Source organism: Theropithecus gelada, chromosome 1, assembly GCF_003255815.1.
Source record: "Theropithecus gelada isolate Dixy chromosome 1, Tgel_1.0, whole genome shotgun sequence".
Taxonomy (NCBI): domain Eukaryota; kingdom Metazoa; phylum Chordata; class Mammalia; order Primates; family Cercopithecidae; genus Theropithecus; species Theropithecus gelada.
In genome coordinates, this window is record NC_037668.1 from 197,533,935 (window position 1) to 197,550,229 (window position 16,295).

At 36.4% G+C, this 16,295-nt stretch overlaps 1 protein-coding gene across 13 annotated transcripts in view; it reads right to left on the minus strand.

The window, feature by feature from the left end:
* Window positions 1–16,295, minus strand: part of DCAF6 (DDB1 and CUL4 associated factor 6) — a 141,809-nt gene that overhangs the window by 83,140 nt on the left and 42,374 nt on the right. For all 13 annotated transcript variants that reach the window (XM_025355682.1, XM_025355513.1, XM_025356258.1 and 10 more), the window contains 2 exons: window positions 4,760–4,873; window positions 1,098–1,233 (listed from right to left, as the gene is read on the minus strand). In XM_025355682.1, the coding sequence (XP_025211467.1) occupies window positions 1,098–1,233; window positions 4,760–4,873 (250 nt within the window). The remainder of the gene's footprint in view (window positions 1–1,097; window positions 1,234–4,759; window positions 4,874–16,295) is intronic.

Consider the following 16,295-nt stretch of genomic DNA (forward strand, 5'->3'; position numbering starts at 1 on the left):
CATATCCAAATAGACTGGACTCCTCAATTATTATTAGATATGTGACTTAATGTAGCAATATAAATAAAAGCTATCACAGTGACAAAAAGAAAGATCTCATCTGGCATTCTCATCTCAATAATCTATGTACATCTTTACTGACATTGTTGGCTTCTTCCCAAGTCCACCTTTATTTTTAACAATATAAAATATGTGAATATATGAATGTGCATTCGGGGTGTGTGTGTGTGTGTGTGTGTGTGTGTGTGTGTGTGTGTGTAATCCTGGCCTTCCTTTACTGAAAATATGTGAATGGAAGTTGACTTCTAATTGGTTATTTTGGAAGTACTTTGATCCTACAGTGAGTGAAGGGAAAGAGCACTGGTTTATATTAGATTCAAATTCATTATTAATAGCACTTTAAGGTAATAGCAGCATTATTAATAGCACTATAAGGTAAGAAGGAATAAATATATGCTACATATTAATACATACCCAAGTCACTATTCTAAACAGAATGTGACCTTTACAGATGTAGTTAGTTACAGTGAGGTAACTAATCGAGGGCCCACCTCATCCTAACTGGATTAAGGGTGGGCCCAAATCCAATATGACTAGTGCCCTAAGAGGAAAATGTAAACGCACACACACATGGGGAGAATGGCATGTAAAGACAGTGGCAGAGATTAGAGTGATTCATCTATACCAAGGGGATGCCACGGATTGGCAGCAACCACCACAAGCTAGGGGAGATTGTGGAACAGAACCTCCAGTAGAAACCAATCATAAGACATCCTGATTTCAGACATTGAGCCTCCAGAAATTTAAGAGAATAAATTTCTGTTGCTTTAAGATACCCAGTTTGTGGTCATTTGTTATGGCAGTCCTGCCAAACTAATACATCAAATGTTACAACTTTTTAAAGTTAAACTACAAAAGTATCATCCCAAAGGGTCATAAACACTTGGTGAAATGTTATTTTTTTATAATAATCCATACTAAACAAATACTATTTTCTGAAATGTTATAACAAACAAGAAATTTTAAAACTGAAGATGTCATAAAGATTTACTCTTTGAACTGACAGTCCTATATTTTCCCTAATATTATCTTCTTACCTGTAGCTCTTGTGCCCAGCATTCGCCGATCATATATTCGTACTGAGCTATCAGAACAACCAACAGCAAGGTAATATGGTATTGGTGGGCAAATAGCAACAGATGTGGCAGCACGTCGACAGTTAATTAAAATATCCTATAAAACATAACATAATACCAATTACATACAGCTTATACAGCAGAAGTGAAATTATACTTACAACATTTTCTCATTAGTAATTAGAATAACCATTCTCAGAATTCCTAATTCAGTCAAGAATGACAATGAGCAGAAAAACAATATGGCTTTCTTTTAACTTTTTTTTCAGATTTCTACTAGATATTATTTCTAATACATTCAGCCTATGTGAAATCAAAATAAATATACTCAATCAATATTTCTAAGAAAGATACTCTTTTCTTTATAGTTGGCCATACAACTCCAAAATTGATAGATTTCTACCACAATATTGTATACTTTCCTTATAAGCCAATCAAAATAAGAAAAAATATGAAAATACTAAACTTAATTAAAATATGGATTTTAAAAATGATCAGTATTTGAGCAATTAAATACATTCTAAAAAGGAAAAAATAAAAATTACTTTCAAATATAAGACTGAAAATACTGAGTAATTATACTAGATCAGCACCAGCTACAAAAAGATGGTAATAAGCCAAGAAACTCATATTTATGTGACCACAATTAAAACTCTTTCCAAACTAGCTACATTTCATACAATGTTATAATACAATTTGAATTATTTCTCAGAAATGCCTGTTAAGTATTCTCATACTCATGAATAATGATCATCTTTAGAAATGTAAAAAATTCAAAATTACCTATATAATGTATCACTAAGTCATTAGTACCATTAGAAATGCCTGCTATTATTGGTCCACTTGACAGTAAAGACGGAGTTATAACCTACCTATGACAAATCTCTCATACTGTCTATGATAACTATTGATTATTTATATAGTATTCATATTTTTTTCTCTTTTTGAGACATTTCTTGCTCTGTTGCCCAGGCTTACAGTGGTGTGATCACAGCTCACTGTAACCTCAGACTCTTGAGGTCAAGTGATCCTCCTGTCTCAGCCTCTCAAGTGGCTAGGACTACAGGTGCACACCACCATACCGGGCTAATTTTTAAAACTTTTTTTGTACAAATAGGGTCTCACTATGTTGCCCAGGCTTATTCATAATATTTTAAATGTAACCATCGCTATTAAAATAGAGCAAAAAATTAACTTTTACATTTTATACTTTTTTTTACTTATAAAACCTTTCTCCTTAACCAGCTCAAAAATAAAGTACACATATAAATACAAACTCTGCAAAAGACAGGTCTTACTATAATGTTATTACTTATCTCTGTAGAATAATTAGAAAATGTAAGAGCTAGTACCCCAAACATATATCCTGAAGGTACTCTGTTGATTCCATACTGTTTTCTCTAATGACTCTCACTGCTCATTCTTCTCAGCAATTTTTTATTTTTATTTTTTGAGATGGAGTCTTGCTCTGTCGCCAGGTTGGAGTGCAGTGCAACCTCCGCCTCCCAGGTTCAAGCGATTCTCCTGCCTCAGCCTCCCGAGTAGCTAGGATTACAGGCATGTGCCACCACGCCCAGCTAATTTATTTTGTATTTTTAGTAGAGACGGGGTTTCTCCATGTTGGTCAGGCTGGTCTCGAACTCCTAACCTCAGGTGATCTGCCTGCCTCAGCCTCCCAAAGTGCTGGGATTACAGGCATGAGCCACAGCGCCCAGCCCCCAGTAATGTTTTTAAGTCAATTTAACCTTATACTTTATTCAATTACTAATTTTAGAACATTACTCTCATTACATAGAATTCATTAACCAAATGCCTTTCATAATTCTAAGTTTTTAGTAGTTAAGCATTACTCTAGTTACCAGTTTTTCTTTATACTCTCTGCTTCATTTCACTTTTATACGTAAAGGAAAAGTTTTACTAAGGAAAGAGTGCTTTCACGTCTTATCAGACTTGTTTTCATATTTTCCTGGGGTTTTTGTTTAGAAAAGCACAACTGAATCTTACTACAATGAAACACTAAAATAGCTTTAGAGAGTTTGCAATAAAAAAATTTAGTATACTTACTCTAAGGAACAGGTATATCAAACGCCTCTAATAACCTGATATTTAAACTTAGAGTTTAGTTCAAAGTTTCCCTATTTGCTTATGTGTCTATATACAAATACATAACAAAAAAACTGATTAAACTGTATGTTTAAAGGTTTTTTGGTTTTGTTTTGTTTGAGATGGAGTCTCGCACTGTCACCCGAGCTGGAGTGCAGTGGTGTGATCTCGGCTCACGGCAACCTCCGCCTCCCAGGATCAAGGAATTCTCCTTCCTCAGCCTCCCGAGTAGCTGGGATTACAGGCACCTGTCACCACACCCAGCTAATTTTTTGTATTTTTAGTAGAGACGGGGTTTCACTATGTTGACCAGGCTGATGTCGAACTCCTGACCTTGTGATCCACCTGCCTCAGCCTTCCAAAGTGCTGGGATTATAGGCTTGAGCCACCACACCCAGCCTAAAGGTTTTTCAATTTCTACTTTTTGTTTTCTTTTATTTCTCTGTTTCAAATATATAAAATAATCTTTTCACCCTAAAGCATGTTAACCAGTTGGTAACTGGTTTAGTTAGCAAGCACTTAACCTGATTAATAGTAATTTTTTTTTTTTTGCAACTTTCAGTAAAAAATTTTTTGAATAGTACTTTCTTATTTCATTTCCTACTTCAAAATGATCCAAGGAAAAACTACTGTGCTCTAAATAATGTATGTCAGGAAAAATCACTTGGAATTACTTGTCTGAGGTCAAAAGACTGAATGATTTCTCAGGCCTTTATAAGTTTAAAATAGTATTAAAAGCCAAACATGGTGGCTCATGCCTAGGAGTTTGACACCACTAGCCTGGGCAACATGGCAAGACCTCATATCTACTACAAATCAAAAGAAATTAGTTGGGCATAGTGGCACACACCCGTAGTCCCAGCTACTCAGAAGGCTAAAGCAGGAAGATTACTTGAGCCCAGAAGATTGAGGCTGCAGTAAGCTAGGATTTCACCACTGCACTCCGGCCTGAGATGACAGAGTGAGACCTTGTCTCAAAAAAATACATTAATTAATTTAATTAAATAGTATTAAAGCAAAAAAAAAACTGATAGTAGAGATATTATCTTTAGGAAAGTGAGCTAAATTTGAACAAACATGTTGATAGCATGGTATCTTATTACTTCTTTTTTAAAAAGATAACATGTAATTACGGTTTAAAAGGAGAAAAAAAGACAATAAACTACCACAAGCTTTTATAACTGCTATTTAGTAAGTCGAAGTTGTTTCCATGAGTAAATGAGATATATTGATATAAATTCTTCAGATTTTTATAATATTAGAGAGTACATACTGAACAGTTATTTGAATTTTCATAAATATATTTTAAATGTACAATTAAAATATAAGTTCCCCAACTTCAATATTAACATTTTACATTTCTCAATTTCTGATTATAAAAATATATGCTTATTAAATATTTTAGCAAAACAAAAATTTAAAAATTCACCCATAACCTTACCATCCACATAACTTACTGTCCAATTTTAATTATAACCTTAATTTTTTCTGCATCATTTGTATAAAAATTTAATTCTTACATCTTTACAATCTTCTTTTGTGCAGCTAGTTTTGATGCGTGTATCAAACCACCTAACAGTTCCATCTTCACCACAAGAGAGAAAAGTGTAAGGGTCATTGGGTACAGTCATAATCTGAAGATGAAAAGAAAAGTGCAGATAATCATACTGAACATTTAAACAGATGATTCTGAAAAATATTCCTACTATTTCATAAAATGATTAAGGTAAAGGTTACAAAAACCATGCATTTTGGTTATTCATGACTTACCCATACTATGATTCAGAATGGTACAATACAGATAGAAATAGATAAGAAGTAACTGTTGAATTAATATGATTCAGGACTTTGAAGATTAGCATTAACTTAACTTCAGATAAAAAGTTATCTGAAGTTATAAACTTCTAACAACCAGGGAAGAATGATTCTCCCCTAGGCAGCTTGTTCAAACTATTCAAAGCTTAATTTTTTTATGTTTTATCTATGTAAATTTATAACTGTATAATAAATACGTAAGCAAATTTTCTTCTCTGGTAATGTTTAAGAAAACTGTGGCATGCTGAAACGATTTAAGTGCATAACTCACCTCTCAGAAAAATTTTAATTGTGGTAATGGTTACACAACATGAATATACTTAATGTCAACGAAATGTACTCTCGCAACAATAGTTTAAATGTCAAACTTTATACATATTTTACTATAATAATAACCTTTTTTAAAGAAGTACAATATTTTAAATATGCCTGTATCCACTTCTAATTTAGCAATGACAGTACTGTAAGTTGAGGCTGTCTATAAACCCTGCCTCAGTAAGTTCCTCTCTCCCTATGTCCCAAAGACCCAGTACTGGTCTGTAGCCTGTTAAAAAGTGAGTGGCAAAGCAGGTAGTGAGCAGCAGGTGAGCGAGCATTACCACCTGAGCTCCACCTCCTGTAGGATCAGCGATGGCATTAGATTCTCATAGGAGTGTGGACCCTATGGTGAAGTGTTTCTCAAAGGTTATGCACTCCTTATGAGAAGCTAATGCCTGGTGATCTGAGGTAGAACAGTTTTAAACCCAAAACCACCCCCACTCCATGTCCATGGAAAAACTGTCTCCTGTGAAACCAGTTCCTGGTGCCTCCGCTATAATGGTTTTCTGTATACAATATTCCTATGTTTGAAACACTGTGTATATGAAAGGTGTTCAAACTCAGCCATCAAGGAACTATAAATTACCACCACAAAGATATACAACTATACCATACCAGAATGGCCAAAATGAAAGAGACTTATAACATCAACTGTTGATGAGGATGTGGAGTAACGGAACACATTACTGACAGGAGTATAAAATGGAACAATCGCAATGGAAAACTATGTATCAATAGCTATTAAAGCTGATCATATGCTTCCCCTATAACCCAGCAATTCCACTAAAAATAAATGCCTGCATGGGGCATGTAAAAACATGCACTAGAATGTTCATAGCAGCACTATTGATATTAGCCAAATACTTGAAACAACCCAAATATCCAACAATAAACTAGGATTAAATTGTTATCTATTCCTAAAATAAAGTACTAAATCATCAGTAATAATGAACAAATCATTACTATTCCCAGCAACATAAATGAATCTCACAAACCTTCTGTGTGAAAAAAGCCAGACACAAAAGAGAAGGCACAGTATGATTCCAATTTTTATAAAATCGTAAAAAAGCCCAAACTAACCTGTACTTTTAAGAGCCTAGATAGTGGTAAACCCTTTGAAGGGATACACAGGACTTACTGGGGCTGTTTCTTGTTCTAGATGCTGAGTTCACATGTATTTTACTTTGTGAAAATTAACCAAGTTGCACAAATACACGATGCCAGCACTTTTCGGTAGGTGTTTTATACTTTTAAAAAATTTACTTGGAAAACCTTTGTCTTAAAAGGTTTACTATCATTGTGGTAAGCAGAATAATGGTAGCCCAAAGATATCTACATCCTATTTGTTAGAACCTACGAATACTTTCCCTTAGATTGCAAAAGGGATTTTCTAGATGTGGTTGATTAAGGATTGTGACCATAAGGAGATTATCCTAAAATTATCCACAGAGGCCCAATATAATTTCAAGGGTCTTACTGAGCAAAACAAGGCAGGAGGGTCAGAGTCAGAGAAGGAGATAAGATGATGGAAAAAGTTAGAGAGAAAAAGAGATCTGAAGATGCTATGTTGCTGGTTTTGAAGATGGAGGAAGGGGACTTGCTCCAAGGAATGCAAGTAGCCTCCAGAAACTGGAAAAGGCAAGACCAGAAGAAATATACACCTGCCAACACTTCGATTTTAGCCTAGTACACCTTATTTCAGACTTCTGACTTCCAGAACAGTAAGACAATAAATTTGTTACTTTAAGCCATGCCCCCCCACATATATATTTATATATATTTATGTATATACACACACACATATACTACATACACATATACAAGACATGGTTTGGTTGTGATCCCACCCAAACCTTATCTTGAATTGCCACATGTTGTGGGAGGGATCCGGTGGGAGGTAATAACTGAATCATGGGGGCAGGTCTTTCCCATGCTGTTTTCGTGATGGTGAGTAAGTCTCACAAGATCTGATGGTTTTTAAAATGGGAGTTTCCCCACACAAGCTCTCTTGTCCGCTCTCATGTGAGACACACTTTCCACCTTCCATCATGATTGTGAGGCCTCCCAGGCATGCAGAACTGTGAGTCCAATAAACTTTCTTTTGTAAACTGCCCAGTCTCGGGTATGCCTTTGTTAGCAGCATGAAAACGAACTAATACAATATATACTTTTAATTTACTGAACTACAATATATCAATGTCCTTTGCTTCAATTGAACCAATTTTTTTTTTTTTTTTTTTTTTTTTGAGACGGAGTCTCGCTCTGTCGCCCAGGCTGGAGTGCAGTGGCCGGATCTCAGCTCACTGCAAGCTCCACCTCCCGGGTTCACGCCATTCTCCTGCCTCAGCCTCCCAAGTAGCTGGGACTGCAGGCGTCTGCCACATCGCCCGGCTAGTTTTTTGTATTTTTTAGTAGAGACGGGGTTTCACCGTGTTAGCCAGGATGGTCTCGATCTCCTGACCTCGTGATCCACCCGTCTCGGCCTCCCAAAGTGCTGGGATTACAGGCTTGAGCCACCGTGCAATTGAACCAATTTTGCAACGAACACAGACTAACAAGATTTATACCCTGCAAAAAATATATAAAAAGTATATTCAACCTAAATAAGTATACACTTCAAGGAAAATGAGAATTTTTACTCATTTCATATTTGTGAAAATGTAACTAGTATTCCATCTAATCAAGTCAGCAGTGTTAATTTACTTATGAAACTATTTCATCAGTAAGAAATATTTATGTAATTTATTGACTTAGCTTTGATGACTTTATTAAGTAAAATGGTCACTTTTGCTTTGTATACTACTGTCTACAAATGAAATTATTGGAAGCATACATTTTCAAGGATATTTATTTTTAAAAACCAGAATACTGAACTTGTTAATCAAATTAATTAATGAACTATGAGCTGTATGCACTCACACTGCTATTATAAAATTAAATTATTAAAACACACATCTATTTCTTACAGTTAATGCCCTTATAAGTTATGTTCAGAAATCTGAATCATTTAGGAACCTTTCCTCACAATTTAACCTTCCTCAAGAAGGAGGGGAAAGTATAAGAATGTTACAGAAGAAACACTTCTGCAATTGCTGAATAAGACCTCTGAAAATATACTTTTTCATAAAAGCACTGAGAACACTACAAAATTTCAAAATCAACTTTTTTAGAACTGTGAAAATTAACCAAGGGATTAGAACAATCCAAGAAACATTTATTCAAGACAAATAACTGAATCTCAAAGAATAGTGCGCTTTGAGCCACTTTAACTTGTGATATTTTCCTTAAGTCAACAGCAGCCTTGCGACTATGGTAGTTGTAAAAAACAGTAACTTCGCAGCCACTGAAAGTCACAAAACAAGTTTGGAACTCCCCCAAATGCCCTATCCTCAAAGACTTATCACAATTTAATCTGTCCTTAAGTTCCCTGGAAAAGCTGCCTTTTAAGGGCTTACATGAATTTGGCCATATTCAACCCTATCCTGAGGGTGTTTGTCAAAAATAATCAACAGCAATGATTTAACATCACAGTTGCTTGAGGCAGTAATACTAGGTGAGGCAAACAAGAAGCTGACCAGAAAAAATTAAAAGTAAAAAACAAAAATTAGACATTAATAGCAGAATTTGAACAGCAACAAAATATTTCTGGGAATTTATAAATTATGCACATGTATAAGGATGTGCACATGTCAAAGAAGGACCCAAGAAGGCCCTACTCTAACATCCCTGGCTGACCTTGAGGCTCTGAACAAGCAAGAAGTGAAAGCTAAGGCAGAGTTGTAAATTTCCAGGGCACCTGAAGGCAACCCAAACACACAGACCCCTTTGACAAAGACTGGCAGGCTTACTGGTTCAAGGCATTTAAAGAAATGTCTATCTAATCCTTAGGTGATGACTAAGCTAACCAAGCACAGACTATAGTGCCTACACCTGAAAAAGGATATAGATTTAACAGAATTAGTCTAGGAAAATCACTAAACAAACAGCAATGAAAACAACAAACAGCAACAATGTTTTTCCATTTATTCCATGCTCACGGATTGGAAGAATCAGTATCATTAAAATGACCATTCAGCCCAATACAACCCACAGATTCAATGCTATTCCTATCAAACTACTAACATAGTTTTTCACAGAATTAGAAAAAACTATTCTAAAATTCACATGGAACCAAAAAAGAGCCTGAATAGCCAAAGCAATCTTAAGCAAAAAGCACAAAGCCAGAGGTATCACATTACTTGACTTCAAACTATACTTTAAGGCTATAGTAACCAAACAGCATAGTACTGGTACAAAAACAGACACACAGACAGACCAATGAAACAGAATAGAGAACCCAGAAATAAAGCCACACACCTACAGTCATCTGATCTTCAACAAAGTTGACAAAAATAAGCAATGGGGAAAGGACTCCCTATTAAATAAATGGTGTTGGGATCACTGGCCAGCCATATGTAGAAGAACGAAATTGGACCCCCCTACATTTCACCATATATAAAAATTAACTCAAGATGGATTCCAGATTTAAATGTAAGACCTCAAACTATAAGAATCCTAAAAGATAATACAGAAAACACCATTCTAGACATTGGCCTTGAGAAAGAAATTATGACTAGGTCCTCAAAAGCCATTGTAACAAAAACAAAAATTGACAAGTGGGACCTAATTAAACTAAAAAGTTCTGCACAGCAAAAGAAACTATCAACAAAGTAAACTAACAACCTAAAGAATGAAAGAAAATATTTGCAAACTATGCACTCGACAAAGGTCTAATATCCAGAATCTACAAAAAACTTAAAAAATTTCAGGCCTGTAATCCCAGCACTTTGGGAGGCTGAGGCGGACAGATCATGAGGTCAGGAGATAGAGACTATCCTGGTTGACACAGTGAAATCTCATCTCTACTAAAAATACAAAACATTAGCTGGGCGTGGTTACACGCGCCTATAGTCCCAACTACTCGGGAGGCTGAGGCAGGAGAATCGTTTGAACGCGGGAAGTGGAGGTTGCAGTGAGCCAAGCCGAGATCGCACCACTGCACTCCAGCCTGGCGATGAAGCAAGACTCCGTCTCAGAAAAAAAAAAAAAAAGAACTTAAAAAATTAAACAAGCAAAAACCAAATAAGCCCCTTAAAAAATTAGCAAAATAAACAGACGCTTCACCAAAGACATACAAGGAGTCAACAAACACAAAACAAAATGTTCCACATCCACTAATCTCAGAGAAATGCAAATCAAAACCATAATGAGATACCATCTCATATGCGTGAGAATGGCTATTATTAAAAAGTCAAGAAACAAAAGTTGCTGGTGAGGCTGCAGAGAAAAAGGAATACTTATATACACTTGGTGTGAAGGTAACTATGGAAAACAATTTGGAGATTTCTCAAAGAACTTAGAATGACCATTCAACCCAGCAATCCCAATCCTGGGTATACATCCAAAAGAAAACAAATTGTTCTACCAAAAAGACACATGCAATCACATGTTCATCTCAGCACTATTCACAATAGCAAAGACATGGAATCAACCTATGTGCCTATCAATGGTGGACTGAATGAAGCAAACGTGGTACATACACATAGAACACTATGCAGTCACACAAAAGAATGAAATCATGTCCTTTGCATCAACTAAGATGCAGCTGGAGGCCATTATCCTAAGCAAATTAACACTGGAAAAGGAAATCAAATACAACACATTCTCACTTATAAGTAGGAGCTACACATTGGGTACCTGTGGACATAAAGATAGCAACAACAGAAACTGTGAACTAGTAGAGTGGGGAGGGAGAAAGGGAAGGAAGGGATGAAACACTAACTACTGGGTACTATGCTCAGTTCCTGGGTAATGAGATCATTTGTATCCCAAACCTCAGCATCATGCAATATACCTATGAAACAAACCTGCACATGTACCCCTCGAATCTAAAATAAAAGTTGAGGGAAAAAATGAATCCATAAAGTAAGAAAAAAGCTACTGGGCAAACTGGTTATCTACATGCAAAATAATGAAGTTGAGTCCTTGCCCTACATATGCACAAATTATTTCAAAATGGATTAAAGATCTAAACCTACAAACTGAAAGTATAAAACTCCTAGAAGAAAACACGGGGGAGGCCAGGAGCGGTGGCTCCTGCCTTATAAGCCCAGCACTTCGGAGGCGGAGATGGGCAGATTGCCTGAGCTCAGGAGTTCGAGACGAGACTGGGCAACACGGTGAAACCCCATCTCTACTAAAATACAAAAAATTAGCTGGGCGTGGTGGCGTGCGCCTGTAATCCCAGCTACTCAGGAGGCTGAGGCAGGAGAATTGCTTGAACCTGGGAGGCAGAGGTTGCAGTGAGCTGAGATTGTACCACTGCACTCCAGGTAACAGAGCGAGACTCCGTCTCAAAAAAAAGGTAAGAAAACATGGGGGAGAAGCTTCATGACATCGGATTTCACAATGATTTATGAGCTATAACAACAAAATCACAGTTAACAAAGCAATAACAAACAAGTGGAACTACATCAAACTTAACAGGGTAAAAAGGTAATCTATGGAACGGGTGAAAATATTTGTGAACCATGTATCTGACAAAGGGTTAATACTCAGAATATATAAAGAATCCTATATTAACAACAAAAAATAATGCAGTTAAAAAATAAGCAAAGGAGATTTCTCCAAAGAAGATATACAGATGGCCAAGAACCATATGAAAAGAACCTCAACTTCACTAATCTTTGGAGAAATGAAACTCTCAACCATAGTAAGATAAAACTTCAAGTCCACTGGAATGCCCACTAAAAAAAAAAAATAGTGTTGGCAAGGAAACAGAGAAACTGGCACCCTGCACACAGCTGGTAGGCATGTAAAATAGCGGAGCTGCTATGGAAAATAGTATGGCAGGTCTTCAAAAATTTAAAAATGGAATTACCATATGATCCAGCAATCTCTGCTTCTGGGTATAGATCCAAAAAAAAACTAGAAATGGGATCTTGAAGAGATATTTGCACACTCATGTTCACTGCAGCATTATTCACGATAGCCAAGGAATAGAAGCAACCTAAATATCCACCACTAGATGAATTTAATTAATTAATTGTTTATTTTTGAGATGGAGTCTCACTCTGTCGCCCGGCTGGAGTACAGTGGCACGATCTCAGCTAACTGCAACCTCTGCCTCCTGTGTTCAAGTGATTCTCCTGCCTCAGCCTCCCAAGTAACTGGGACTACAGGCATGTGCCACCACACCCAGCTAATTTTTGCATTTTTAGTAGAGACAGGGTTTTACCATGTTGGCCAGGATGGTCTCGATCTCTTGACCTCGTGATCCGCCCTCCTCAGCCTCCCTAAGTGCTGGGATTATGGGTATGAGCCACCACGCCTGACCTGTTTATTTATTTTGAGACACAGTCTCGCTCTGTCACCCAGGCTGGAGTGCAATGGCATGATCTCCGCTCACTGCATCCTCCACCTCTTGGTTTCAAGTGATTCTCCTGCCTCAGACTCCCGAGTAGCTAGGACTACAGGCACCTGCCACCACATCTGGCTAATTTTTGTAATTTCAACAGAGGTGGGGTTTCGTCATGTTGTCCAGGCTGGTCTTGAACTCCTAACCTCAAGTGATCTGCCCACCTTGGCCTCCCAAAGTGCTTGGATCACAGGCATGAGCCACAGCACCCAGCCTAGATAAATGAATAAAGAAAATGTGGTATATACATACAATGGAATCTTCTCCTGCCTTAAAAAGGAAATAAATTCTGACATATGCTACAATATGATCATGCTAAGTGAAATAAGTCAGACATCAAAAGTCAAATACTGCATAATTACAATTATATGAGGTATCTAAAATAGTCAAATTCTTAGAAATAGAAAGTAGAATGATGGTTGCCAGAGACTAGGATAAGGAAGAATGGGGGATTGTTGATAGATGCAGAGTACCAGTTTTGAAAAAAAAAATTCTATGCTGATTAAAGTTTGTATATGTATTTGGCAAAAATCACCTTGGGTAAATGAGTCTATCATGTTAAAATGGCCTGTCTTTTGTTTGTGTGCTGTTTTGGATTTTGATTTAATTTTCTAAAAAATAAATTATGTTAACACAGAAAATTTCATATGGGGTAAAAAAAAAAAAAAAAGTTGACTCAAGTCATACTGTAACAAAAGTCAAATCCAGATAGATGATAGATCTAAATGTTAAAGACAAAGCAATGAAATTAAAGTAGAAGAATATCTTCATAACTCTGGGATAGGAAAAGATTTCTTAATCAGGATAAAAAAGGCACTAATCACAAAGGAGCAGACCAATATACTAGACAACATTAAATACTTTTCTTCATCAAAAGACACCATTTTAGGCTGAAATCCCAGCACTTTAGGAGGCAGAAGCAGGAGGATCGCTTGAGCCCATGAGTTCTAGACAAGCCTGGGTAAGATGGTAAGGCCCCATCTCTACAAACAATTTTTAAAAACTTACCCAGGTGCAGTAGTGCATGCCTATAGTCCCAGCTATTTGGGAGGCAAGACGATTCCTTGAACCTAGGAGTTTGAGGCAGCTGGGGGCTATAATCATGCCACTGCCCTCCAGCCTGGGTGACAAAGTGAAACCACATCTCTCAAAACAAACAAAACCCCTCACCATTAGGAGAGTGAAAATACAACCACAGAATAGGAAAAGATAGGCTCATATGCAGAAGATATTACAAAAAAAAAAAAAAACTCCTATAATAACAAGACAGACAACCCAACAGAAAAAAATAGGCAAGAGATTTGACTACACATTTCATAAGAATACATCCAAATAACCAACAAACATATGAAAAGATGCTCAGCCTCAGCAGTATCAGCACAGAAAGGCAAATGGAAACCAATTAAGATGATACTATACATCCACCAAAGTAGAGCTGAAAATACCAACTGTTGGCAAAAATGAGAAGCAACAGGACCTCTTACATGCTGTTGGTGGGAATGTAAGTTGTTACTACACTTTGGAAAACTATTTGGCATTATCTCTAAAATAACCAAACATATATTCTACGACCCAGCAATTTTACCACTAAGTATACACCCAAACAAATGTGTGCATTTGTGTACTGAAAGACATGTAAAAGAATGTTCTCCAAACTTCCATCAGCATAGAACAGATAAATCAATTGTGGCATATTCATATAATGGAATACTATACAGCAATAAAATGGACAAATTATAGTTGCAAGAAACATGCATGAATTTCACAAATGAGTTAAGATTTTGCTCAGCAAAAGAAGCCAGATACAAAAACAACAACAAAGACACAAAAAGCCATGAAGTATGCTTCCATTTATATAATGTTCAAAAACAGAAAAACGGGTATTACAAAAAACAGAAAACTCCAGAGTGTTAGGACTCAGGATAAAAGGAGCTTCAGGATACTTAATGTGCTAGGTGGTAGTTACATGAATAGATTTGCTTTGTGATAATTCACTAAGCCATATACTTAGGATTTATGTACTTTTCCTATATGTTCTGTACTTCAATTTTAAAATTTTTAAATAGTGAATGGAATAAGGTCTAATAAGCAGGTCTGATATGGCTAATCAGAATTTCCCCAGACTACAAAAAAAAAATAGAGAGAATAATGAAGTAGTAAACCAAAGACCTACTGACTGAAAATTTCTTACATTTTTCAAGATGCCAATTGCTCACATCAAGAACATCAACAAATCCCAAGTATAAATATAAAAAACAATCCACATCGAGACACACTGTTGTGACATAAAATTAAAAAAAAAAAAACGGCAAAGAAAAACAAAATTAAAAGTAGTTGAGGAAAAGAAAGAGGTTACCTATAGAGGAACCACAATTAGACTGATGTCTGACTTTGCAACTTCAACAATGGAAGTCAGAATATAATGGAGTATCACCTGAAATAGAATAACTAACAAATGAAGTCCATACCCAGCAAAACTACCTTTGAAGAACTGGCATTAAAAAAAAAAAAAAAAGACATTTTTCACAAAGGAAAGAAAAGGAAGAAAGGAAAGAATGAATGAAGGAAAGAAAAGGAAACTGAAATTGTTTTCTATCAATAAACTCTCATTTAAAAAAAAAAACTGCGGGCCGGCACAGTGGTTCACGCCTGTAATCCCAGCACTTTGAGAGGCCGAGGCGGGCAGATCACCTGAGGTCGAGAGTTTGAGACCAGCCTGGCCAACATGGAGAAACCCCATCTCTCCTAAAAAAAAAAAAATACAAAATTAGCCAGGAGTGGCGGTATGCGCCTGTAATCCCAGCTACTCAGGAGGCTGACAGGAGAATTACTTGAACCTGGGAGGCAGAGGTTGCAGTGAGCCAAGATCATGCCACCACACTACAGCCTGGGCAACAAGAACGAAACTTCGTCTCAAAAAAAAAAAAAAAAAAAAAAAAAAACAAAGAAAAGAAAAACTGCTAAAGGATGTACCTTCAGTACAAAATAATACCACACAGAAAATGTGTGATGGGAAGAAGGAAAGGTAAGCCAAAGGTATTAGTAAATATGCAGGTAAATCTAAATAAACAACAAACACCAACAGTAAACCAATAATATCTAATTCATGAGAGAAAACAGAATATAACTAAATCCTGCACAATCTAATCATATAAAACTGAACAAGGTATGTTCCAAGTTCCTTTATTCAGGAGAAGCGTAGAAATATTTACTGATGTTTGGCTTTGTTCAATATTCTTGTGAAAGTAGCTGGGGTAACCTCCGGAATAACAAAAATGAATGTCTATCTTACAAGCAAGAAACAGAAACACAATGGACAAAAAGTAAAATACTCAAGTAACTCGAAAGGTAGACTTTATTTCTGTTTTTTATTTTTGAGACAAATTCTCACTCTGTCGCCCAGGTTGGAGTACAGTGGCGCAGTCTTGGCTTGCTGCAACCTCTGTCTCCTGGGTTGTTCAAGCAAT